The sequence below is a fragment of the Rhinichthys klamathensis genome, unplaced genomic scaffold (genome assembly GCF_029890125.1).
Source record: "Rhinichthys klamathensis goyatoka isolate OS25496 unplaced genomic scaffold, OSU_Roscu_1.1 h1tg000433l_1, whole genome shotgun sequence".
NCBI lineage: Eukaryota > Metazoa > Chordata > Actinopteri > Cypriniformes > Leuciscidae > Rhinichthys > Rhinichthys klamathensis.
In genome coordinates, this window is record NW_026606929.1 from 262,740 (window position 1) to 290,156 (window position 27,417).

The 27,417-nt window shown below is 36.9% G+C and overlaps 2 protein-coding genes across 6 annotated transcripts; both read left to right on the forward strand.

The window, feature by feature from the left end:
* Positions 1–85: 85 nt before the first annotated feature.
* On the forward strand, positions 86–6,177 carry eif1axa (eukaryotic translation initiation factor 1A X-linked a). The gene is made up of 7 exons (XM_056235943.1): positions 86–242; positions 1,736–1,819; positions 3,588–3,691; positions 4,050–4,100; positions 4,199–4,280; positions 4,512–4,603; positions 5,659–6,177. Exons 1-7 carry the CDS (start codon positions 227–229, stop codon positions 5,662–5,664), a joined length of 435 nt encoding a protein of 144 aa, XP_056091918.1. The 5' UTR covers positions 86–226; the 3' UTR covers positions 5,665–6,177.
* A 1,716-nt stretch (positions 6,178–7,893) lies between these two features.
* map7d2a (MAP7 domain containing 2a) lies at positions 7,894–27,075 on the forward strand. Of its 5 annotated transcripts, XM_056235911.1 has the most exons (18): positions 7,894–8,069; positions 10,355–10,465; positions 11,098–11,205; positions 11,355–11,432; positions 12,172–12,335; positions 13,896–13,995; positions 15,118–15,207; positions 17,373–17,498; positions 17,769–17,881; positions 19,045–19,160; positions 20,066–20,445; positions 21,214–21,364; positions 22,554–22,725; positions 22,923–23,027; positions 23,313–23,363; positions 23,631–23,685; positions 25,348–26,206; positions 26,816–27,075. In XM_056235911.1, exons 1-18 carry the CDS (start codon positions 8,027–8,029, stop codon positions 27,072–27,074), a joined length of 3,081 nt encoding a protein of 1,026 aa, XP_056091886.1. In that variant the 5' UTR covers positions 7,894–8,026; the 3' UTR covers position 27,075. The 5 variants fall into 5 exon arrangements, with proteins under 5 accessions (XP_056091886.1, XP_056091881.1, XP_056091882.1 ...); XM_056235906.1 differs by lacking the exon at positions 15,118–15,207; XM_056235907.1 differs by lacking the exon at positions 15,118–15,207 and having other exon boundaries at positions 11,098–11,196.
* Positions 27,076–27,417: the final 342 nt, after the last annotated feature.

Here is a 27,417-nt window from a genome sequence, read left to right on the forward strand (position 1 = left end):
ATGAACACGATTTTTTTTACGCATTTTATTCCTAGCTCAATAAAATGATCTCTTTGATATTATAAATAAAGTTTTGTTGGAAAGTCATGCTTTGCGCAGTCGTAGATGGCTTTGAGCGGAAGTCTTCCGAAAGAGAGAGGGAGATTATTTGACGTCCTCCTCGAAATTCAACTTTATTTATTCAGCGACATCATTGAATAAAGACCGCAGTCTTTGTAATCCGAACATGCCAAAGAATAAAGGTAAGGGAAACAGAACACCCTTGATTGAGACAAACAGCTGTTAATGGAACTGATTTTAGCCTAGCTCTCGAGCTAACCACCCGGCCTTTGCGAGCAACGTGACCATATGAGCCTCACATGCGCTAAACTAGTTGCTGCTTGTCTAATGGTAGTCGCTGCTGGTTGAGCGCTAGTATATCATTAAGATACTTACACACTTGAGTTTAACCAGACAGTTTGTCTGTTTTTAAAGATGTTTACCCTTTCTGCGGGTTAACTTGCGTCATTACGCCGGTGTTGTGCCGAATTCTGATCCCTGCTAGATTATTATTACCCCCTGATTCCCCAGGTTTAGGATTAATTTAGGTGTGGTGGTTAGGATTAGGCAACCAGTTAGCGGCCTCAACGAGGGTGTAATAATTTGTCAGGGAGTTAAAATTCGGCACAACGCCTGTCTTTTGTGTGTATTGCCTTGTGTAATGACTGAATAATTGAGTCATAACTTATTCGTTAAAAATAAGTCGACCCAAACAAGTCGTTTTATCCTGCGTAACACGTGAATTTACATTGTAAAGCCTGACGATTTTTTTTTTTCAAATGGAACCGTTAATGAACCTTTGGACAAAATATTTGTTAAAAAATAAATTGCCATATGTGTTTAATGGTTTGTATTATATTTGATACATCAGGCTTTTATGGCCCATATAGTATGATATAGTGAGAATATGGAACGGAGGCCCATACCTAGCAAAAATATGCATTTGAGTGTAGTTGTTGTTATTTATATGGCCGAAAAGAAAGATGAAATTCTGACAGCTTGTAATGTAATAGTTGCAGCAGACTAAGATAAAATGTATACAAATATCAGTTGTCACTCTATGTTACCCAATAATATGTAAGAGGATATTTAAATGTTCAGTTTTATGATCAAAGCTATGTAGATTTATTGTTGGGGCAAGATACATAATGCAATACAATTATGGCTGAGATCATTGTATTGCAATATGATGTAAAATGATTAATCAAGGGAAATCATAATCAAGAAAATATAATGTATAAGCAAGTAAATACAAGTTGCTTCAGTCCAGTAAATATTCATAACAATTTAAAAGTTATTCTTACGTTAAATCATTAATGTACCACAACCTGAAGGTGAACATTTTTATACTAATAGGCCTTTTACTTGCAATATTTTTTATAAATGAAATGATCATTCAGAGGGCAGAAGGCATGTGTCGTTCATGTATCAAAAATGCAGAATACAGTAGGCTTTATAATGTGACTATTCAGAGAGAAAATTAACCACAACAGTTACAATGGCAAGGAAAAAAAACAATTTAGAACATGCACAGTATGCCACACATGAGTGTAAATAACTGTAGGTGTCTGTTGGTTTGTTGGCCAATGTTTTAGATTTTGGAAAAGGTGATAACCAGGATGAGAGAGGGAACTGACGAGATGATCTTATATCTGCTTTTTACAAACAATATAATTCAGAGTCTTCTTTTCTTCAGGTAAAGGAGGTAAGAATCGGCGGCGTGGTAAGAACGAGAACGAGTCAGAGAAGAGAGAACTGGTTTTCAAGGAGGATGGCCAGGGTAAGTAAATATCAACATGGGGGATATCGTTCAAATCCACTAATAGATTAGTTACGCCCTCTGTATATTTATGCAAATACATTTTCACTGCATAATTTTGTGTTCCTTTACTTTTTTATTTATTTTTTTGTCAAGATTTTGGGGTCAGTAAGACTTTTATGTTTTTTTTTTTTTTTTTTAAGAAATTAACACTTTAAGTAAGGATCAGTGTTTCTCAATTCCAGCCCCGTGACACTCTGGCTATGTCTGTATTAAATCAGATATATTTTAAAATGTTTTCATTTCCAACACTCTCGTCCACTCGCATTAGCATTTTCAAGCATTTTCCAAAAGTTTCACACTAAAACATTGGAAAACGCCTTAATCATCTTACTGCACTTGCAAAACATAATAAAAGATCACTGAGATGATAACAGGGGACCAGACATAAAGTTCTCATGCAATTCTTATGACATGATAATTTTTTTATCAAGATATCCCACTATTCACGCGTGGTTGCGCTTAATCAATGTATGGTCTAAAATGCAATGGCCCTCATGTTTTGGTGGATTACTGTTGATCAGTGGCCCTCCATAACTGGATTTGAGGAGTGTAGATGTAGTTTCGTTTAGGTTTATAGATCTCTCTCCTAAACAAGCTGATGGTCTGAATCAGGTTTTAGATAAGAGAAATACAACATCTGCACAGCAGTGGGTCGCCAGGACCAGAATTGAGAACCACTGCAAATCTTTTTACAGAGTTCGTACAAGGTGCTTGAAGTAGTTGAATTTGACTTTTTGAAATTTAAGTCCTGGAAAACCCTTAAAAACAGCCATATATATGAAGAGGTTGTTGAAAAGTGTTTGAATTATTGAAATACAATATATATATATTAAATTAGTGTTTAATTTATTATAAGGTGATGTTCAAAGTTAAAATCATTTCCTTGTTTACAACCTTGTCTCTTTCTAGAATGAATCAGCGGGTTTTTTTAACGAAAAATCTACTAACTCACTCTTAAAGTCAGTCCCTTGGCGCCACCTACTGGCTTAACTATGATAAATCCCCATTATCAACATACAGACTGTTTCTCAATATCAAGTATGACAACATTCTAATGTAAAACATGACTTATGGAACTGTAATAGCCATTATAATATATTTGTATTTAATATACATTATTAAATAAGTTGTATGTTATATTTAGGATACTTATATCTGTAATTTGAGTAAAAAAAAAAAAATCCTTAATTTATAAATATATTGTTTGATAAGTGCTGCTGATTGTAGCCCTTGAAAACCAAAAAAACTAGTGCTTGAATAGTCCTTGCGACCTGTAATTTAATTTTACAGAATCTGTACGAAGTTCGAACCCTGTTTAAATTTTTTTTATTAAATTATAGATTATAAATTTCTTCATTTTAAATAAATGCTGTTCTTTTAAACCCTATCCATCAACGAATCCTGAAGAAAAAAAAAAGATCTCAGTTTTCAACATTGATAATAATAAGAAAAGTTTCTAGAATGATTTCTGGTGGACCATGAGACACTGAAGACTGGAGTAATGGCTGCTGAAAATTACATTTTAAAATATATTAAAATAAATGATTTTAGTAATATTTCACAATATTACTGCTTTTGTATACTTTTTTGTTTTTGTTTTTTTTGGATCAATTCTTTCAAAAAAAGTCTTACTTACCCCAAACTTTTGAATGGTAGTTTTAGTTAAGCCAAAACCAAAGCCAAGATGATCTTCAGTTATATAAAATCTCCCAATGTCGTGTGCTAGAATATGCCCAGGTGATAAAGATGCTGGGAAATGGGCGGCTAGAGGCCATGTGCTTTGATGGGGTCAAGCGGCTTTGCCACATCCGAGGAAAGCTGCGGAAAAAGGTATGATAATGTTAATGACGACAGTCTCTTCTTTGTATTGGCTTTCATTGTCCCATGGGGAAATTTTGGTTCAGCATGTTTCAATACACATGCTGTTCACACATAAAAAATGTACACAAATATAAAAATCAGATCTGTGATCTGAAGTGATATTCTGTAGGCTTATGAATCGGAATGACTTTTTCAATGGCTGTATGGTTTAGATGCTTTCATATAATTTAAGTTTAATTTGACCTCTTATTTCTGCTTGCATAGAAGATTATTTAAAAAGGACAATGCTTACCTAACTTTTTTTTTATGGTGATCATTAGACTTTTTTCTAGGCCAAGTATTCAACACATTGTTTTATCTCCTTTAGGTTTGGATCAATGCATCTGACATAATCCTTGTTGGTCTTAGAGATTACCAGGTAGGTGGTGATCTTTTTTCTTTTCCCCGCGTAATTTTTATTTAATAGACATTTTATTATATTATTATTTGCAATTTTCATTTAGTTTATTTTCACAGGACAACAAAGCAGATGTCATTTTAAAATACAATGCAGATGAGGCTCGCAGTCTTAAAGCCTACGGAGAACTTCCAGAACATGGTAAGTCTCAAACTGGCATTAGTCATATTTTTGTCTTTTTTTTTTACTGTTTAGTGGTTTTAATGGAAATGTCATGGTACTAAAACAAATCACCCACCACGATTAAAAGTGCCAGATGATATAGTATACACAAGTAAAGCTCACATAGCACAAGTTTTATATCCTCAAGGATGATAGTGTGTTCTAAAGTTCAAAAGACTTTTGGCTGATCTCTTGTTGTCTTTCCTGCAGCTAAAATCAATGAAACGGACACATTTGGACCTGGAGATGATGATGAGATTCTGTTTGATGATATTGGTAATGACGATGAGGAAATTGATGACGTAAGTACACGATTCTTTTTTATCATGACAGGAGCAACGGTGTCTTATTTGTTCTAAATATCAAAGTGCTGGGATTAGTTTCTGTTGCCTGTATTAGTATGTTCACTGTACAACTTAGATACATTACTGTTCAAATGTTGGGTCAGCATTTTTTTCTTTCTAAAGAAACCAATACTTTTATTTAGAAAAGACACATTAAATCGAAGTAACCGTAGAAATGTTTATAGTTCAAATTGTAGTTCTGTTCTTCTGAATTTTCTAGAATCCAGATAAACTCCAAATTTTCTACAAAAATATTTAGCAGTTTTCAACATTGATAACAATAATAAATGTTTCTTGAGCACCAAATCAGCATATTAGAATGATTTCTGAAGGATCATGTGACACTGAAGACTGAAGTAATGATGCTGAAAAATCAGCTTTGCCATCAAAGGAATAAAATGCACTTTAAATATATTAATTTATACAAGTTATTTTAAATTGTAATAATATTTCACAGTTTTACTGTTTTAATGTATTTTTAATCAAATAAATGTAGCCTTTGTGAGCATACGAGACATCTTTCAGAAACCTTAAGAAATCTTTCTGACCCAAAATGTTTTAACAGTTGTGTAGAAGCATATTACAAGCATATTATGTTCTGTCATTGATCTATTAAAGGGTTAGTTCACCCAAAAATGAAATTTCAGTCATTAATTAGTTACTCACCCTCATGTTGTTCCAAACCCGTAAGACCTTCTTCATCTTCGGAACACAAATGAAGATAATTTTTATATATTTTTTTATCTTCATTTGTGTTCCGAAGATGAACAGAGGTCTTACAGGTTTGGAACGACATGAGGGTGAGTAATAAATGACAGAATTTTCATTTTTGGGTGAACTAACCCTTTAAATACAAACAGTAACTAAGTAAACATAATTTAAACTGTTTAGTGCTGTAGTGGATCCCTTTAGGCTGTTTATCTGCATAAAACAGCCTAAATCACAAGAACATCATACTGAAGTGTTTGGGGAAACCTATACCTTAATGTGTTTGTTTCTGCCCTCTTACACAGATCTGAGTCACAACTGCTGGTGGGCTGTACTGTTTACACTGAGAAGAGAAAACGCTTCCTTGTTTGGGAAAAATTGCAACTTGGGCGTAATTGATGCCCTATATCCTACTGCAAGCTCCCTCAGAGAAACACTCGGAGGCTTATTGCTCAACTCTATCTGTTTCTCTCTCTTTAGCACGTAATCTGACTACAAGTCTACTCCGAGCATTCTGACGGTCACATAAATCTCTTTCATTCACATTTAATGACAACAACAAAACTTAGACTGCATATTTTTGTTATGGTTTTAAAGTATTTATATTGTATTCCACTGTATGTGGTGGAATTTAAAATGCAAGGAAATGCAGAATCTACAATAAAAAGTCGAGCCTTTTATCTGTTTGGACTGAACTTTATTTCTTATATTGTATATTTGCTTTCTTTTTTTCTGTATTTTTATTTTTTCTCCATATACACTGTCTCTTCCCCATGGCATTTGCATGCATTTCTGCTGTGCCTGAAATAAAAATATATATTTTATTTTCGTTGTTGTTTTTCACCGTCAGTTTGTATGGAGTAGAAGCAGCAGTAACATAATTTGACCACTATTTGGCAGTAAATGCGGAAACTCTCATTATTTATTTTATCTTTTGAATGATACTGAATTTAATACAAACCCTTTAGCCATAAACTAGACGTTTACTAGTAGCATTAGTCCCGATAAATATTAGAGGTTTTCAAATTCGGTGTAAAAATGTAGTTTTTGCAGACATTAGTTTGGTCACGCAATTGTAGGTTTCCTGGATGTTTGGAGACGATCTTTTCAAGTGTTGTGCTCCCTCTATGTGCACATCGTTTTGTATGAGAAGTCGTACTGACCCATTTCATTTGGACTCGTTAGTGGCTGTCCTGCTGCCCCTCTGGCTGTTTCGGACTGCCACGTTTAATCCATATCACATGGACCGTCTCCACGTTACAACCGTTTGTTCACTACCCTAGGAGACCTAGTAATAACCTCAGATTTCCCTTATACCTGTGATGCAGTGTTTGGTCATTGAGTAAATGTTTCTTTTAACCAGTTTGGGCAATTTTCGAAGTGTAAATTAAGCTTTTCACGGTTAAAATTGTTAATCCTGGAAAATTGTTTTGTGTTTAGCTGTTCATACCTCACAGTGTATTAGTAATTATCCTGGGTTTTTATGTTTATTTCCAACAAAATATACATGTAACATTTCAAAAGATACAAATGTTTCATATATAATGCTGCTATAAAATATAATAAAATGTCTAATTCCATAGCATCATAAAATCATTAATAAGATTTTTAACATCTGGTATTGTTAAGGATAACATTCATATCAAAGAAGAAGAAAAAATAACAGAAGAGAGTATATGTGTATAATCAAAAGAAAAAAAGGAATTTAATTATTTGTAAATGTCCTTAGTTCTGATTGCTTTGCGGCTTGAAAGTCCTTGAGACGTTTCAAGGTAAATCTTCATGTCAGCTTTTAAATGGGTGATATTGGGTATTCATTCAGACCATTCACATAATGTTTATGTATGTATAACTTATCAAGTAGTATAAGATTTAACATAAAAATGTGACTCTTGTCTATATATTTTTTTGTTATCATAAAAAAAACATCTCTTTTCTCCAAGTTAATTTTAATTAGGCTATTATTCAAATATGTAGAATCTAAGCTACATTTGACCGTAACGTTCGAATTTGCATATTTTTGAGGTCAGTGGAATTGTTTGCTCGCGACGAAAAACAAAAATTAAATTATCATTTTTGCTGCTATATTGTTCATTGTTTTCTCTCTTTTCTCTGTGTATAGACCACACACACAAAACTGTATTTTAATTAAACTATTTTAATTTGTACTATTATTGCTTTCTTTAATTCTCCATAAGTAGCCTATACTAAAAATGAGTAATTTGAAAAGTTTGGGTTGTGAACATGTGGACGTGGGCAGTCGTTTCTCGAAGATCGAAATCAGTTCTTTGCCTCTATTTCACCGATGTCGATGACGTCACTCAGTGTTTCAGCACTACTGCGCTGTCCAGCCTCTCTATCCAGTGACAGTCTCTGTCCACACAAACGCTATTCGTATCCTCTTTACGGGACAGCTGGTAAGAAAACTCCCGGCCCGCCGCGCGAGACTAACTTTCATCTCAATCGATTCATCACTGCATAACAATCTGTGATAGCGCCACAGAGCGCATTCTGCTGAGATTGTGGAAAGCGGATCGGTTCCCGGTACCGCAGCGGCAGTCCAGGAAGGGGCTGGCTATGCTGTTTCTCTTGGCCTGAATTTTTGGGGATAGCGTTTTGCTGCGTCGTTGTCCGTGACATTGCGTTTGGGAGAGCCGCCGGTGGACCACGAAGATGGCGGAGAACGCTGTCAACACCGCGGTCAGTACAACGACAGGTGAGCGACTTGCTCAAAGGTAACATTCTGTCTGCCAATAATTCAGTAAGCGTACCTGCGGTGTTTTGTTAGCGTGGTATTGGATGAGTAGGACAATGATTCACTCATAGATATGTTTATGCTTATCTAGCATGATTACTAGCTTACAGTGTGGCGATGAAGAACAATGACTGACGTGCCCAGTTGAATGATTTCCTTTTCAAAATGCTTCTGTCTGATCTGGCCGACAAAACCCGCTAAAGCTTCTGATTTATTATGCTTTCACATCCCAACTGGCCTTGCTCCACTTCGGAATTATTCTTTCATTTAGTCCTATTACCTTTTGCTTTTTCAGATTTTTTGTTTTTTATACAATTGCCGGTGCGACTCGCTGCAGGTCTTTATTGTTTGTTTGTTTGTCATCCTCAGATGGGGCAAGTAGCCTAGCCCACATTATTTTTGTACTGCGTTGCATTTTCATGGCATGGGAGGCTCTCGAAAGTTGACGGGGCGAACAGCGCCCAACACTATAAAGTCAAAACTCTGATGAGATTAGAGCCGTTAAGACTAAAACCACGTCCATTTGCCAAATTAATTTAATGGAAAATCGATGAAGAGAGCTACATCCGGCTCAGGAGCTCGCTTCAGTAGACTATAGCTTTGAGTGAATGCGTGTGATTTAAGCAGCATCTGCAGAACTGTCCCTGTCCTACTGCCTGTTACTTTAGTGTCCTTAACCAAATCTGAATAGTGCACTTAGTGTGTGGCTGTGTGCACTAAGTATTTTGACAGATCACTCTTAAGTTTAAGATAATTATGTAGACTTACTACTGTATATACTATAAAGTTATGTAGACTTTAAGAACTGTTCAGTGTTCACAGAAAGGTTCTTTAGGGAACCTATAATAGTTATTCTATTGCATCGCTACGAAAACCCCCTTTTGGAACCTTTATTTTTAAGAGTTTACAACAGTTTGAGTTTTATCAGCCACATCTAAACATTTCGGTTCTATGATATAGTGTGTTATAAATGTGACAGAGACCAGCTAGTAGGAGCTGTGCAAGTAAACCTTACTCCTCTGGCCTCAAGAGGCACACTAGCGACTTGAAGCTAGAGCCTGCGATCTATAGCGCCCTTGTTAGCTTGCCCGCCTCTCATGCCGGCAACCTGGGTTCGAGGCCTGCACAGAGTAAGGGCCTTGAGGGGTTACATTGGTGCCGTGACCCGGAGGGGAGTGAGGTTTAGCTAGTAAGAGCTGTTGATAAACCTCACTCCCCTGGCCTCAAGAGCTAGCTAGAGATGATATATATACTGTATATATATATATATATATATATATATATATATATATATATATATTCATGGTCTTTAGTCGTGTAGTGCTAAGTAAAGACATCCAGAGAACCTACAAAATGATTTATTTATAATTATTTAAAATTATTATAAAACCCACAGTAGTTGTAGTGCAGTGTTGCTTTATTCATTGTTCTTTATGACATTGAGCTCACACATTCTCAGTCAGCTTTATGTGCACTCTCTGATTCTTATAGCAGAGCTTGTGTGTGTACTGGGAATATAGATTTAGAAGCAGAGAGAGAGAGAGAGAGAGAGAGAGAGAGAGAGGGAGAGAGGAAGGAGACAGCCAACAACGGACACCATCATGAGTGAGCAATTTATTTAAAAGAACCGTCATGCAGAGGAAGGAAAGAAGATAAACGGAACATAACTGAACTAAAAAGATTTCAATGCTGTCAACAAGGAAATGGAAAATAAAGTAGACAATTTAAGAACCATCTAGTAATTTTTAGAGGCCACTGTACTCTTCAGGTCACGAAATGTAATTTGGTTCTGTACTAAACTGCCTAATATATTGATATATTGTCCACTGACAATCGTCAGTGGATCTTTGTGGATAAATGATATAATGTCTGACTCTATTAAGTGTATGTGACTGTGAAATGACTGATTGTGTTTGCATTTAAATTTTGGGAATAGATGAAGCAGAAGTATCTAGGCCACAGCTTCAGATTTATAATCTAGTCCAGAAATAATCAATGGTCTCTTCTTTCTGCTAGACTCAGAACATAAACAAACTCTCTGTTTTCGCCTACCTCAATTTGTTCAACAGTAATTCTGTAATGCTCTGTCTGCCATTTTATATACTTATATTTTTGTGTCTTTATAACTCAAGTACAATATCTATGTTTAACAAGGCCAGCTATGTATGTCAAGGTCTACTCAAAACTGAAGCTTGCCGTTTCAATCAATTTTCACCACGATTGGTGTGTTCTCTATTTCTCTGCAGTTACTAAAGTCATGACATCACCTTTAACTCCGGAAAATAAATCTCAAAGCAATGGCCATGCCTCACCAACTTACCAGAAAACCAACCCAGGCAGCCCTTCTATGAAACAGAGTAAGACCCTCCTACACTTTTCCCAGTAACATTAAACATGAAATGTTTCGTTTTTGTGATGAATCAAGTAGAGTGCAGACAAGTTTAGGTAAGCCAAACTACCAGTTTTGTTAAAAAAAATAGCAGACAGGGTGGTAGAGGTGTTTGGAAAACCAGTTTGAGACAGGAAAGCATGGTAGGAAAGCAGAGGGAAAGGATCTCGATCCGGGAACTGCGCTATATGTCGGTGCGCTGCCCACAAGGCTATTGGCACAGATGGAAATAGTCAACATTTTTACAATTCTCTGCTGCTAGTGATGCAGAAGTTGTACACTGCAACTTTATTAAACTATTAAAGTCAGTTCTTGAATTCTCTGGGAATCAAACCCATGACTTTGGTGTTGCAGGCGCCATTCTGTATTTTTTAAGCTACAGGAATGCATTTATTATATTATATTATATTATATTATATTATATTATATTATATTATATTATATTATATTATATTATATTATATACTGTATGATTTTTGGACAGATATCATATTGTTGAAAAGAGGTTGATTGCAGAATTAACAATGGCTACTAATGAACTTTCACTGACACAGTTTTCTTCTTCATCCTCCTCATCCTTTATCTTCATCCTATCTAAAGATGACGCACTGACCCCACCCACTGTCACAGAAAAGAAAACTCAGACCAATGGGCACGCTTCACCTTCACGCCATTCGGCCAATACCAACGCATATGCAGGTAAACAATGTAAGTCCCACCTTTTCTGTTTGTGTTGAGTGGACATCTTCCAACTCATCTGGCTGTTTGTCTAAAAGCACAGGCAGTGTAAAACCTGTCTAAAGAGATAAAGTGTCTATTTTCCTTTGTTTTTATGTTTCCCTGTCACTCTGTCAAAGATTTGGAGGGCTATTTGAAGACAGATGATAGGATGAGGCTTGCCAAAGAGAGACGTGAGGAGAGGGAGAAGAGTTTGGGTAAGTGTGTCTGTTTATGTCTCTGTATGTGTGGGGGCAGTAAATTCAAATAAGTGACTCACAGGGCGATTTCAACTTTGGATGGGCCTTAATTTAAGGTTTTAATCTATGCATTTAGCAAATGCTTTTATTCAAAGCAACTTACATTGTATTGAAAGTATATATTTAGTATATATAAAGTATGACAGGACAGAAAAGTTTGTTTTTCTGAGGTAAGAGACTTTTTATTTTGTAACAAGTTACGGAAATAATTCTAGAATAATGACACTGACATATAGCCTGACAACATCTCATACTGAATCAGGACAATGTGATTTTCTCATCTGATGGTCTAGTAGGCTGATTGGGGAGAGACAGCTTGACCCAGCGTCTCTGTGTATTAGACAGTTACAGCGGATGAATGGTTTGATATTTAATGATGACTCCTGTCCTTTGTACAGTTGTTTGTAAGAAGTTTGTTAAGATGTATGAACTTGTCCACTACAAACCAAATCTACCTAAGGGTACAACTTAACCCTTAGTAACCTGTCCTGGTATCCAAACAACGCAATGCTAATTGCCAAAGATGTTTGTCTAGTGTATTGCATGTCTACATAGACCAACAATTGAAAAAATGGCGAATGTACACAAGAACATTCCCTGTGAGAAGCTGTCAGTAACGATGATGAGCTCTGAGTTGGATGGTGTTTTTTCATAACAAGCCAGAATGTAGTCAATAATTTCTCTCGCTCTTTCTCAGCTGCACGGGAGCAAGCTATAAAGGACAAGGAGAAGCGAGCACAGCTGCAGTATGAGAAGACGGTGGAAGAGCGATGGAAGCGGCTGGACGAGCAGAGACAGAAGGAGGAGCTTCGCAGGGCAGCCGTGGAGGAGAAGAGAAGACAGCAGCTAGAAGAGGAGAAGGTCAGAGATCTCTAGTCAAATCCACCAGTCCTAGGTTAACGAGTCCCTGGAATTATAGATACTGTTTTTCTTTTCATTTGAGAAGGACACAAGATAATTGTGCTCTTCTTCCCTTGACCTTTCGGATGCTATTTTCTCATACGGCATTGATATGCCAGATCTCAGGACAGTAATTTCAAACATCCCTTGTGATTCATCTCCAATAACAGCTATACAGCCTGTATTGTGAATAAATTTAGGGCTGCATTGTGATTAAAACCATTGAATTTAAGAAGAAGAAAAAAAGAAAGAATCATGACTTTTTATGTTGTGTGAATGACATTTTCAGCAAATGCACTGTATCTATGGCAATTAATTCCTGCCTTGCCATGTAATATCAGCCACCCACAGGGCAGACACTATTCTTATATATGTTATGAGCCTGCAAGTGTTTACTGGGTGTCGTGGCTTGTGATACTTCTCCAATCAGAGGGATTTGGCCAGATCAGGTCAGACTGTATTTTAATCCTTATCTCTCGCTGGGCTGTGGATTCATTATTCTTCTCAAACATGGCCTTCATCTGCCACACAGTCAGCTTTCACAACTATGTTCATTTTGGAAAAGCAGATCCTGTAAAGGAGTGGGCAAAGAAAGAAAGAGGAACAAGGTGGCATGCGGGGGAGGTGATGATGGTCTCAACAAATGTTGCTGGAACCATTTTCATAGATGCAAAGCAAACACAAATGAAAGCGTAAATAAGATGGGTGAAACTTGCTTTCTGAATAGTCATGTGAATATTTGAGTATACGACTTGCTGATCGTGTGGTGCTTATTTAGCGCCCTTTCTATGGAAGGGAATGAGTTCTAGTGCTAATCATTACAACCTGAAATCCTAGTAAAGAACTTAATGAGGGAAATTTAAAGTTAAGGTTATAGTTAGTATCTTAGTCAGTGATGTGCCATTCTTTAAAGATTTTTTAAAACGTTTTTGAAAGAAATGTTTTAAGCTCACCAAGGCTGCATTTATTTGATCCAAAATACAGTAAAAACAGTAATTTTGTGTTTGAATATATTTTAAAATGTAATTTATTCCTGTGACTGCAAAGTTGAATTTTCAGCATGGTTACTCCAGTCTTCAGTGTCACATGATCCTTCATAAATCCTTCTAATTTGGTGATAATTCTGATTCTGATTTGGTGCTCAAGAAATATTTGTAATTATTATCAATGTTGAAAACAGATGTACTGCATTTATAAAAAATTCTGTTATTAACAGAAAGTTCAATAGAGCAGCATTTTTTTAAAATAGAGATCTTTTATAACATTATAAATGTCTGTACTGTTACAATTGATCAATTTAATGCATCCTTACTGAATAAAAGTATTAGTTTCTTTAAAAAAATAAAACATCTTAGCCCAAACCTTTGAAGGGTGGTGCATATGAGGACTCATATGGAATTATGCGTATTCTTCTTTCAGTGCATATACTGTTCACAGAGTAGTTGTGCTAAAATTGTTGGTGTAAATATCCATTGGTGAAGTGAGTGTCTGGTGTTTCCTGTGCTGTAACGGCACACACAGGAGCGTCTGGAGGCTCTGATGAGGAGATCACATGAGCGCAGCCTGCAGCTGGAGAACAGGAATAAACGCTGGGTATGGGGTCCCAACGGCACCGCTCAAGGTGAGTGTAATGAACACACATGACATTGGATGAAGAAAAGGAGAGACTTGGTGGAGGGGAGTGAGTAGTGATGGAGTGAGAATGGAAGGAAGGCATGAAATGGTGGATTGAGACCACTCATGAAAATGCTTTTATTTTGCATTTTTCTAAATTCAATTGAATTTATTATTAAAATTTCCATCTTCATTTTATGTCATGAACGTTATTTATTTATTTTTACATAGTAGTTAAATACAAGATTATTGGCTTTAAATGTTTTTTTGTTATGTACATTTTTCACAGAGCAGTTGTATGTTAAGAAGCTGTTGTGCAGCTACAGTGCAGCGTCTTTGCATTTGCATGATTTTCGTCTGGGCTTTAGGACACAGTGTTTCTAGAGCTGAGCTCAGGTTTCATAATTCAGCTCATCAGAGAGGAAAGACAGGCAGGCATAAGTGAATCAGCACTTTCTGTGAGCTGAGCGCCATCCTTTTGGCTTGATTTAGATACAGGCTCATTAATTGGTTAAGAAATTGGTTATTGATTTGGAGCCTTAGATTTAATCATTTAAAAAGCTAGGGAAGTTCAAAAGGAAAAATGTGTGTTTGTGTAATATTTTTGAGGTCATTGTAGATTGTAAAAAAAAAAAAAAAAGTCAACATTATTAATTAATTAATTAAAAATTGAAAAGACATCTTAAATTAAAAAGTTACATTTATTAATTTAGTGTGTGCTTTTATCCACAGTGATATTTGAACGATTCATCTTAAGACACAATCATCCTAATTCCTGTTGCTTTATGTTTTTCCCTAGAAATTAATGCTTATTGAGAGCATTGAGATGATTTCAGGACTTGATCATAAAAGTGTGTTCTGATTTGATGATTGCAGTGTGTGTGTGTGTGTGTGTGTGTGAAGGACACAGGTTTTGAGTTTGAGTGTGTCTGAAGTCAGATCAGCCCTGCTCATTGTGTCTGGCTGCTGTGCTTGGAGAGCGCCAGAGGATGTGGTGAAAGTGTTTAGGTGTGTGTGCTAAGGTACACACACACACCACCCCAAAAACACACACTTCATCTAAGGGTGCCCAGTCTGTCCATAACGCTGTGCTGTTTCTGCTGTGCTCTGCCGTGACCCCATCGCCCAGGTGACTGGGAGAATGCCCCGCCTCCTCTCTCTGCTGCCCTCCCCCATGACCTCGCTGCCCCCTCTCCTACTGCCATCGAATCAGGCAACGGTATGAACCCTAAAGCTGGCCTTTTCTCACCACCTTCTGCCTCCTGTCCCCTCAGATTGACACCATTCTTCTAGTTTTTGGTTTCCATTCCAAAACTCTAAACCAGCCTGCTCTCCTTCCCTGGTTCCTGCTTGAGCACTTACGGGGCTAAAAGGGGTAAATGCTTGCATAATATCCAACTGGGACCCAGTTGCATTTATGTCTCAGACAAGAGACTGCCCATTAACGCTATGTAAAATTAGCTGCCTTGAAAATGTTTTTAGATCAAGAGCCAGCAAGATAAGGGGATGACAAGAGAAGGCTGCTTTCAAGTATGAAAATGTCCAAGATTTTTGTTTTGCTGAGCAATTCACATGCTGCTATACCTAATCTGAACGTACAGTGCCTTGTAAACATATTCAGGCCTTTAGCACCTTCTCTCAAACACTGAATTACAAACCCTTTATTTAAATTCAGTTTAATGTGATTTTTATTTTATTTTTAACCACTGAAAGCCAAAATTAGTTTAATTAGTGGTGCATGCTATGGCAAATACTAATGCCTGACTTATGATTTTCGCCTGCCGGGTGATAAAACAGGTAAAAGATAATCCTGTTACACTAAAGGAGGGACATGAGCCATATCTAAGGACCAGACTCCCACAAATATTTAGGAAAATTGCATATAACATTTCCATCTATTTTGAAAACAGTTTTAAGAAAACAAATAAATTTGATGCATATTTGCCAGTCATACATATGAAACGGTTAAGATTTTGCACTGGAAAAATCATGCCAAAGTTTAATTTTAACTATTGGCATCTAGTTGGTTTTATATATATATATATATATAAACATCCTTTCAAATTTTATTTATTCAAATAGCTTAGAACATGATCAGTTTATAATCAGTTTTCATAATCAGTTTTTCAACCATGGATCAAATATGGCTAGCTAAGGAACAACAAACTATATTCAACTATAGTTAAAATATATGAGATTGAAATAAATTGGATTTATTGATGATAAATATATAAACTTGGTCATTGTGTATTTAAAATGCATTCAGTTTGCATGCAAGGGTCAGAAATTGTATTGCAAATCGAATGCATAAATCTTACATTTAAAATTTAGGCCTAAATATTTTTAAGTGTATCACACTTGGGGATGTTTTTGTTTTTTACTTGTGTCAATACAAAACCACATAGAAATCACCCCCCAAAAAATCTAGGAATTGCATAGCAACATGCTAGCAAGTAGCAACCACATAGCAACACCCTGGCAACCACCTAGGCAATCCTAGCATCATGACAGCATGTTTTGCACAGGCCAGAACCACTTGCAATGTAAAAATACCCTTTAAGCAAATAGAGCCTCGTGAAAATCGCATCCATCTGATAATCTGTGGCACTATTTCAATATGGTGGTAAGCTAAATTGGTGCTTTGAAATAAAAAACAAAACAAAACAAAACAGAGAATGGGAGAATTGTTGATTTGTGAGTCTGAATTCTTTAGCATGGCACTGTATATTTATTGTGCACTTGCTCTGCTCAGTACTTGGTTGGTGAAAGTCAAAGCAAATCTGAATGTCAGTGTGCTGCTGTGTCTTCTTGTGAGTTTTGTATGATTGTGACTGTACATTTTTTACTAACAACTTAATTTGTGTGAACCAGTACTTTAATCACAGCTATGGTTATTTCAGTGTTGAAGTGTTGCGTGTGCATGTATGTCTGTACATGGGTAGTTTTTCTTTCTATTTGGATGGTCACATAGAGTTAACTACACACACACACACACACACACACACACACACACACACACACACACACATGCACTAATTGCCCTTCATCGTCATGTTTTCTATATATCCTAATTAGGTTTGTTAGGAAGGATGCAATAAACTATCTGAATTACCTTAAAACAGTAGTTCACATGAAATGGGTTTTCTGCCATTAATTGTTCAACCTCATATCAAGGTCAATCTAAATCTGTGGAGCTGTATGCTTCTGTCTCTTTAACATAAAGTTTTTAATGCATGTTAAAAAAAAGAGGCTTTGGACACACCTATCCAAATACATCCCTCCATCTCTCCATTCATATTAATGTTATGTCAGTCCCACCCACCCAATTCATCCCTACCTTTTTCCCCTTCATTCTCTGCATTCCTCCATCCCTCTCTCTGTCAGCCCGTCATGATCATCTGAATTCTATGGACAAACAAAAAGTGAATCGCCTCCTCACACACACACACTCCTCACTGGCTCGCTGTAACAGTGCTGCAGAGATGCATCTGTCCTGCCTGCGCTGCAAAGGTAACACACAGACACAGACACACACACACACACACTCCGCAACAGGTGTATTGTGTTGTGAAAGCTTGGAGCTGAATTACATCTGTGTTCATTTGTGCCCCACTGAATGTTTTTGTTTTGTTTGTTTGTTTCAAATAACCAAAGAGTGTGTATGTGTGTGTACATGTGGCTTACTAGGTGTTTAATGTCAGTTTACGCTGTGTAGACAAAAATGGTAATATTGATAGATCTATTCTGACTGAGAAATGCTCCTATGTCTCTCCTATTCAGTGCCCCCCAGTCCTCACAGGTCACCTTACCGAGGGTCACCGAGCCGCCGCAGAAACAATCCTGTGCCAGCAGAAGAGTCCATTGGAGCTGTCAGTGCCCCCGACACCCCCAAGGTCAGGACATACAGTATCTGTTACAAACTCAAAAGAAGCTCATGTTTTTAGCTAGTCATACTGTCCATACAGAGATGCAAATACAGGCAATAAAACACTTTTATCCTTCTATTATATTTGCATTATTGCATTATTGCACTATTGCATTATTTTCATTATCACTATCTATTTTTATGTTCATTTTAATTCATTTGATTTTTAACATTCTAATGACAATTTGGAAAAAAAATGGAGGAAAATGTGCCCTATGGTATCACAATAGAAAATAGAATAGAAAATTATTATTTCTTTATTTTTTTTTAATTACTCCTCTGATTAAATGGATTTATTATTAAATGTCTCATTCATTAATGCAGAATTAACATTTGGTGATATTTCATCAATATTTTGTAAAAATGAATCTACTGTTTTTTAAAAAACATTAATACAAGGACACATTTAATTGATCAAAAGTGACAGTAAAGACATTTATAATGTTACAAAAGATTTCCATTTCAAATACTGTAAATGCTGTTCTTTTGAACTCCATCATTAAATAATCTTGAAAAAAATGTCAGGTTTTCACAAAAATATTAAGCAGCACAACTGTTTTCAGCATTGATAATAACAATATTATTATTTTTTTACCTAAGCATCAAATCCTCATATTTCTGAAGGATCATGTGACACTGAAGACTGGAGTAATGATGCTGAAAATTCAGCTTTAACATCACAGGAATAAATTACATTTCAAAATATATATTCAAATAGAAAACAATTACTTGAAACTGTAGAAATATTTCATAATATTTATGTTTTTACTGAATATTTGATCAAATAAATGCAGCCTTGGCGTGCATAAGAGACTTCTCCAAAAAAAAAAAGAAGAAATCTTAACTTTTGAAACAAAGTTGATCTTTGAATAAAAACACCAAATTAACTTATAAAAAAGTAAAAATACCATCAGAAATATAAGGTTGATATTCTGGAAAAACTTAGAGAGGAAATCGATAGTCAAGTGGGTTAAAACAGCACATTATTGGTTACTTTAAAGACCCCTTTGATTTCACCAATGGAATTTTTTGATAGTGTTTGTGAAAAATGACAAAGCGAAGGAAACTGGTATGTTGCCATTTGGCAGCTGTGTACCATAGAGTGTTATGTGTTATTTGTGTTTGTTGCAGAAGGAGAGATTGCGTAGAGAGAGGAGGACTGGCTCTCCGGTCACAGGTTCACCAGTGAGGCGAGCGAAATCTCCTGCTGATGTTACCCAGCGCTCTGCCTCACCTGCCACACCCAAGTAACGTACACACACTTATTTATATATATTATATAGGATGCTAGGGCAGTGATCTCCAATTAAAGGTTGTATCAGCGATTGTGGGTGACGTCACTTCTGTTTGTGTTTGAAGCGAGATCCCAAACAAACCAAGTTAGCTCGCCCCTCCCTCCCGTTTCGTGCATCATGAAAAAAAAAGATCATGCACACATATAACAAACGTAACTCACACACTAAATCCCTACAATCTGATATTCGCTAGAGCTATCCAAGTTTAGTCGAGCTTCACTCATATTTTTTAAAGAAGGATATTTTCACACACAGTTCACATCTGGAAAAAGTCAGCACTAGAAGCTACTCACCTGTCCAGAAGAAACAGTGCAACCTCAGCGTCCGATTTAACATTTTTCAAATCTTTAAGCTCTCTCCACCATTCAAAAGCCTTCCCAATTATTATTCGTTTCTTTAACGAATAACGACGGTTTTCGCCCTAATCCTCCTTCTCTTCTTGGGGATTGCCTCTTCCATGTTCACTGTATCTGGTCCGTTGACCAAGTTGATTCAGACGCGCTGGCTTCTTCTTCAGCTCTGACTTCGAGTACAGGCGCCGTGCACGAGCGCAAAAACAAACAAAACCCGCCCCCTGTCGGTGATTGGTTGGAACACTGTTTATTTTGGTTTTGAGTGGTGGTTGTACCCATTTGTTTTTGTGTGCAGATCTCAGAGCCTAGGCTGCCTACAGAGACGCGGTTTTTTTGACAGCCTGCTTATGGGGCGGGCAGCTAGCGGATCGTTAGGAAAGATTAGATGAATGTGATCATTTATGTTTGGGGCTGAAATCGCTGATACAACCTTTAATTACATTTTTATTCAGTACTCTGCTGACTATAAGTATCTGAATCAGCTGTTTGTTTGTATGGTTGAAGGTTAGTGCCTAAGAATCGTACTCAGTCACCATGTACAGTGCGGCAGTATCCACCCTCCCCTATGAAACACAGACCCGCCACACCAGTCTGTGACAACAACAGGAAGACACAAGACAAAAATGCTGAGGACATCAAAAGTCAGGATCCGAAGGAGGGCCCTAACAATGAAAGTTTGGATAAGGCACCAAAAATGGAGACGTCTGTTTCCGGCACACCTCCTCCAGAAAGAAGAACAATAAAGATAGAAAATCACACTAATGGGGCAAAGGAGAAGAAAAGTGTTTTGGAAAACCAACAAAAAATGAATGACAAGATGGAGACCCCTGAGAAAAACCATCCCAAGTCAAACGGTAATGATGCGACTGCAAGCAAGTGTGCAGGTGGGTCTGAAACCTTTAACACAATATGACCTACTGCTTCAGTACACTAGTGCAGGCTCACTCAAGTCTTTTTTTGTGGCTTTTCATATGAAGTTTATTTATTATATGTTACATGTGCTACTTTTTGTGTTTTGTTTTTTATTTGAGTTGCAATATGTGCTGTTTTGGCACCATTGACTGGATTACCATTCATTTGTTAAATGAATAATCTTATCTTTTGGTGTGCATTGGTCAGTTCAGTTTAAATTAATTGAAGACAAATAAAAAAATACAAAAAATACTGTTCAATTAAAATAAACTAATTAAGATAAAACAGAGGCTAAAAAAATAATTAAGTGAGAGGAAGTAGTATAACATTCATTTGTAAAGCTTTTAATTAACTGGATTATAAAAAATAGCCATTAATTACTACATGATTGTGTAATATACATTTTTGGGTTAAATTTAAAGGAAAAAAAGAATGATATCATGATATATACTGTTGCTGTGATATAAGATTTTGGTCATACTGGATACCACACATGGTCTCATTAGTATAGAAGAATTACTATAGTATCTAAATTAGGAGTTTGTCCCTGGAAAAAGGGCCTAAAGAGATCCTGTTTTGTGGTCCCTGAGCTTTCCAAAGTTGAGTAGTTTTGGACTAGTGTCTCGCTTGTTGAAACTCATTTTAACTGCAATGATATGTCTAATTTGTATTTATGCTGTTCTCATTCACAGTGGCTTTAAATTGTGAAAATGGTTTTATTCTTGCTTTCACTCTGACAGATCCTTCACCGGTGAACTCTGTTGGCAAGGTGGTTGCTGGAACGACAGATGCTGAGGAGGCGTCTCGTCTGCTTGCAGAACGCAGGCGTCTGGCCAGACTGCTGAAGGAACAGGAGGAGAAACAACGCAGGGAAATGGAGGAGCAGGAAAAGTATGCGTCTGTGTGACTGATGCTGTATTTGTATATGGTCAGTGCTTGTTGAACGTTACTCAGACATTTAGGGCCCTATCATACACCTGGCGCAATGCAGCGTCAGGCGTGACGCAAGTGTTTTTTGCTAGTTTCAGCCCAACGCAGTTATCATTTTCACGCCCTGCGCTGCGTTGTTTCAAATAGCAAATGCATTTGCACCCATTTGTGCGCCCATGGGCATGCTGGTCTGAAGACGAGGTGTGTTCAGGCGCATTGCTATTTTGAGGCAACTGAAATAAACAGCGCCACTGACCAACTGAAACCTGGTCTAAAGTCAATGGCGCAATATTTGTTTTGTTATTTAAAGAGCGCGTTAGTAATGTGCGTCTATAGGCGGGTCCACAACGCGCCTACATTCTGCTTATTACACACACAGGGATGCACAGCTGCACACAAACATGCCAAATATTAAAAATAAAAGGATTACAATGTAAAAGATTATTATTGTGTACATACAGATATGGTGGAATCCGGCTTGCCCAGGCGTGGATGGTCTGCTCACGCACTTTAACCTCCTGCACGAGCAGATCCGGTTCCTCTCTGGAGAAGCGTTCAGTCTTTCCGTTTGCAAAATAGCAATCCGCCATGGTTCGAGCATAACTGGCTTTTAAAGGGAATGAGAGATGAGGCTCTGGTTGGTTTATTGCACGTTACGCCCAAAACACACCCATTACTTATTAAGAGAAAAGGGACAACCCTTCTAGACCATGCGACGGGCGCGCCGACCATTTTTCCCGTCGTTAAACTAGCAAAAATGGATTCGGACTTGCCCTAAGTGCACTTGCACCGTGTGCTTTAGACCATGTGCTTTGAACGTTAAAATAGGGCCCTGAGTATGCGTTGCATAACAATGTTATCAAATGCACTACAAATTTGTGGGGGTTTTGTATGTTTTTCAATTCAATTCAAATCAAATTTATTTATAAAGTACTTTAAAAATCACAAAGTACCAAAGTGCTAAACAATTATAAGAAACTGAAAGATATCTTATAAAAAGCGGGAATTCAAATTGAAAAGAAAAAATGAGTTAAATACTTTGCCAGTGTGATGTTTGAATGTCGCTTGAATACAGTACAGGAGTGAGGTCTTGGTGGTGCTAGAGTGACGTTTCCTCATGAGACTGTGTTGGTCTGTGTTTGATTTTCAGGCTAAAGAGTGAGCAACTCAAGAAGAGGCAGCTGGAGGAAAGAGCTCGACAGGAAGACAAGACTCGTCAAGCAGAGGAGGAGAAATGTAGACAAGAGCAGCAACAGAAGAAGAGAGAGCAGGAGGAGAAAAAACAGAAAGAGAAGGAGCTCCAGGCCCAGATGGAGAAAGAGGTCAGACGATTTAGAGTGAAATTACTCTTTTCAGTCACTGGACAAAAAAAGCACTTGCTTGTAGTTAGATTCCAAACTTCTGAAGAATGCAAAATCCTGTTTGCAATTGCATTTTCAAAACCAAAAACAAACATTATATCCATCCATCCATCCATCCACCCACGCATAATCTTTTCAGTTGTGTCTGTGTTCAATAGAAAGAAGAGGCAGAGATTCGTGCTCAGAAGGACGCTGAGCGTCAGCGGCAGGAGAGAGAACATTTCAAACAGCAGGAGGAACAGGAGAGACAACAGCGAAAAAAGGTAGTACAACCAGCAGCAAGCCACAGTAAGCAGTTTTGCAAAGAGCTGTATACTACACAACCCAGTAAAAGAGCAGATGCCGTGCATTTGGTAGAAGGAAAGATTACACCACATAGAAATAAACTGTAAACACCAAACCTCACTGACCATTTCATTCTAGTCGGTGAACGTGATTTCACCAAGTACAACATTTACTCCATTCACTCTTATTTCTTGTATTTTGCAATAGGAGTCAACATTAGAAAGTGCTTAAATGTTCTTGATATCTGCTTAAATTCTTTGCAGAGAATAGAGGAAATAATGAAGAGAACCAGAAAGAGTGACGGCGAGATGAAGGTATCTGTGAGAAACAGTCTATCCATCAATCTTAAATTTACTACTGTTTAGCGTGACATCTAAGCTGAATACAGTATACTGTATGTACTCTACTGTAGAGCAGGAACGTGTGACTTTTAATCAATTAGGTAAAGCATTGTACAGCTACCTACATGGGTTACCATCCATATGGATGTGATATGAATAGCCCTTTTTCAAGTAGAGAAAGTAGAGCGGAAATGATTGCTCTGAAAGTTAAAGTAACAGAATGACCTAATATTCACACAGAGAGAGGATAGCCCAGAGCCCCTATCTCCTGTCTACCACCCTGTTTCTCCACCAGGTAGGACTCAACCCTGCTCTCTCTCACACTCACTCTCACACACCAACATTATTAAAACCTATGTTAATAACTACATTTTTAATTATGATAAAAAGTGGGTGTTGTTTCTATTAGGCTATCCATAGAAATGTGTTACCCATGTATGTGGTTTCCTTGTTTTGTGAATGCAGACTGTTCTAGCGTATATACCTTAATGTGTCAGGCAGGCCTGCTGGTATTTTTCCATCACTGCAGTATCTACAGCAATGTCAGGAGAGGGCAGCAGGGGATCATATTCTCTGTCATAGGTTGTGTTCAAGGTGATCTATTCAAAGACTGCACAGACTAAATTTAGTCTGCTCTGTTTTACATTGCAGGCATCTGTGTGGTTCTGTGACTTTGGTTAAAGGTTTAAATATTTTTCCCCCCCATTAAATTAATCAAGTGTCAGTAAATATTTTTAAATTGTTACAAAAATCTTTCATTTCAAATAAATACTGTTCATTTGAACTTTCTATTACTTAAAGCATCCAGAAAAAGTGTATCAGTTTCCACAAAAAATATTAAGCAGCTCAACTGTTTTCAGCTGTGATAATAATAATAAAAAATGTTTCTTGAGCAGCATATCAGCAAATTAGAATGATTTCTTTTTTTTATTTAGTTCAATTACAGATAAGTACAATGCTAAATGTACAAGACAAATATATGGCATTGTGGTACAGTTCATATGTAAAACAGAGAATAACAACAACTAAAATATAAGTTAATAATTTTGTATTCTTTTTATAAGCTTTTTGTTTTGTGATATCATGTTTGAAAGGGTTTCAAAGTATATTGTGAGATCAGTATTATAAAAGGTAATATATGAGGGTTTCTTTTTAGTTATTTTTGTCATATGTATATAAAACTTTGCCAAAATAATTAAAAGATTAATAATATAATTTAGTTTTTCAGTAAAAAGTCATGAGGTTCTAAATTAAGAGTTCTGTTTACTAGATTCTGAAGGATCATGTGACACTGAAGACTGGAGTAATGATGCTGAAAATTCAGCTTTGCCATCGCAGGAATAAATAAACTCCTAAAATATATTAAAATGGAAAACAGGTATTTAAAAGTGTAATATTATTTCATTATATTTCTGTTTTCTCTGTATTTTCGATCAAAGACTCTTTCAAAAACATTAAAAGTCCTATCAAATATGTATATTTTATGTATGTTTTTCCCCACCTCCCTTTAAAAGTGTGCCTATGACGCTTACGGCCACAGCCATTACACAAAAGAGGGACATCATAACAAAGCTCCTTTCAATAGGGGAATTTATTATCAAATAGAAAATAAACATTATTGTGGAAGGAACGGGGATAACAAAAGAGAGCGCTACAGAACCGCCGCCCAAACATGGCAACGAGGCTTCTTATATCCCTCACTCACTCACACACAGGTGCAGGAAATCAGTTCCTACTAAAACAAGCACACACACAACAAGAACACTTCCTAAAGGACTGACAAATCATTACACAAAACAAATCAATCAAAAATACATGCACATGTAACAATTACATTAGTATCTTGCTGGTTTACTAACATGAGAGTGCTTTCCTGTCTATTGCAGACTAATACTAATATCAGGCTAAAAATATGATTCATTATTATAATAGTTTCCAACACCTCTTTTCTTCTCAGGTGGTAACCATTTGACCTCAGGTGCTGAGGTCAAATCTCAGGATAACATCATGCAGACAACCTCTGTGAATGGCCAGACTTACAAACTGGAGAGTGAAGGGAAAAGACCAGAGAATGGCTGTACGAATAAACAGATGAAGTCATGCTCAAATCCCTCCTTGAACGGCCAAGTAAACATCAACCATACTGCAGTGAAAACAGAAGAGAAAGGGAAGGTAAGTGAAGAAAATGCCAAGACTATTAGACAAAAGAGTGAACCGGTGAAGACCCAAAGTTTACAAGTGAAAGAAGAGGTAAAGCGAGAAGACACATCCACAGCAACAGTGCAGGTAACCCCGCTGAAGAGCTCGCCTAAAAACACAGTAGCAAATATTACGAGTGTGTTGACTACAGACAGCAAACCCAAAGTTTCCACCCAAGTCAAAGTACCTGCAAATATGCCCACTCGCAGCTTACAGGAAAACAGCCTGACCAATGGAAAAAGCCAAACTATCACTCAGTTGGCCAAACAAGAGGCCAGTAACCAAGTGAAAACACCTGTAACTGTGCAAATGAATGGACAGGCCACAGCTCAGGGACCCAAGAAGGATATCACTGTGAAGAAATCAGACATCCCTCATGCCAATGGACAGGGGACCTCAACGGTAACTGTCCCACAAGCAAAGACTCTCACTCAGACTGGTGGACATATGATAACACAGGTGAAATCAAAGGATGGAGGGAAAGACCACCCGCCCTCTTCCTTGACCCCATTGCCAGAGTCAAAACCGCCTCTGCCTCTTATATATCTGGACACTTTGGAAGGGAAGAGTGGAGCGGCAGAGGACTCTGCAGATGAAGTGCAGTACATGGAGGTTAGGTGAGTTTGACACAATTACTGTGTCAACAATCCCTGTACACTGGACTGCCCTATACACTGACCAGGTAGGAACTGCATCACAGAAAAACAAAAGGTTAAAAAATGAGAAAGAATAGAATAATCTATGTCCACTTTGTGATTTTTATTTACACACAATAATAATACTAAATCTGAAGCAGCCTAAAAAAACAAAACAGCAAACACGTAAACAAAACATACAAGCATAAGAATGAAGGAGATGAATAGTACACAATACGTTATTTATGTTAAATACTTTATTCATATTAATATATATATATATATATATATATATATATATATATATATATATATATATATATATATATATATATATATATTGAGTCTTTTTTGATAAAATATTGTTTCAAAACAAATTCCAATGTGAAAATATCATTTGTGATATGTGAGCCCTTTTTTTATAGTTGATATCTTTGGTATCCATTTATTTGTTTCTGCTTTTTTACATACAGCTGACATTATTCTGACTAAAACATTTGGGAGTATGAAGCACCTTAAAATATTACTAGGAATATTGGCATCTAATGTTTTTGTGTTTTTAAATTCTATGTTTATTTTGTGTGTTCTCAGCCCCGTCTCGAAGGAGGAGTTAATCTCCATCCCAGAATTTTCCCCACTGAACTCTCCCCAGCAGAATGGAATGAGTAACATGCGTGCTCTAGAGGACCTGTTGGATCTGACGGGGCAATTAGCTTATCCCAGACTGTCTCCTGCTGCCAGCCTGGGCGACTTCAACAAGAATCTAATAGAAGGGGTCTGTAGCCCTGGATCTGACTCTAAACTCATCCCTAACAACCCTTCAGCCTCTGACAAACACCATGTACAATAAGGTACAAAATCGGTTAAAATAATTTGTGTACTCATGCATACAAATAGACTGTAAGCAAGAACAGATATTCAGTGCCATTCAAATGTTTGGGGTTGTTATGATTTTTTTAATGTTTATTTTTTTTAACATCATTACTTCAGTTTTTAGTGTTACATGATCCTTCAGAATCCTTATCAATATTGAAAACAGTTGTGCTGCTTAATATTTTTGTGGAAATTGTGATGCATTTGTTTTTGGATTTTTTGATGAATAGAAAGTTAAATAGAACAGCATTTATTTGACATTATAAAAGTATTCACTGTCACCTTTGTCAAATTTGGTCAATCTTGCTGAATAGTTTCTT

What these genes read in the sequence shown, in the direction of transcription:
- eif1axa (XM_056235943.1), top strand. An exon ending in TTTCAAGGAGGATGGCCAGG is followed by an intron (nt 1,820 to 3,587) that starts GTAAGTAAATAT and finishes GTCGTGTGCTAG; the next exon opens with AATATGCCCAGGTGATAAAG. An exon ending in TTGGTCTTAGAGATTACCAG is followed by an intron (nt 4,101 to 4,198) that starts GTAGGTGGTGAT and finishes TTATTTTCACAG; the next exon opens with GACAACAAAGCAGATGTCAT.
- map7d2a (XM_056235911.1), top strand. Translation starts at nt 8,027, where the DNA reads ATGGCGGAGAACGCTGTCAACACCGCGGTCAGTACAACGACAG. An exon ending in CGCATATGCAGGTAAACAAT is followed by an intron (nt 11,206 to 11,354) that starts GTAAGTCCCACC and finishes ACTCTGTCAAAG; the next exon opens with ATTTGGAGGGCTATTTGAAG. An exon ending in CCACCCTGTTTCTCCACCAG is followed by an intron (nt 23,686 to 25,347) that starts GTAGGACTCAAC and finishes TTTTCTTCTCAG; the next exon opens with GTGGTAACCATTTGACCTCA.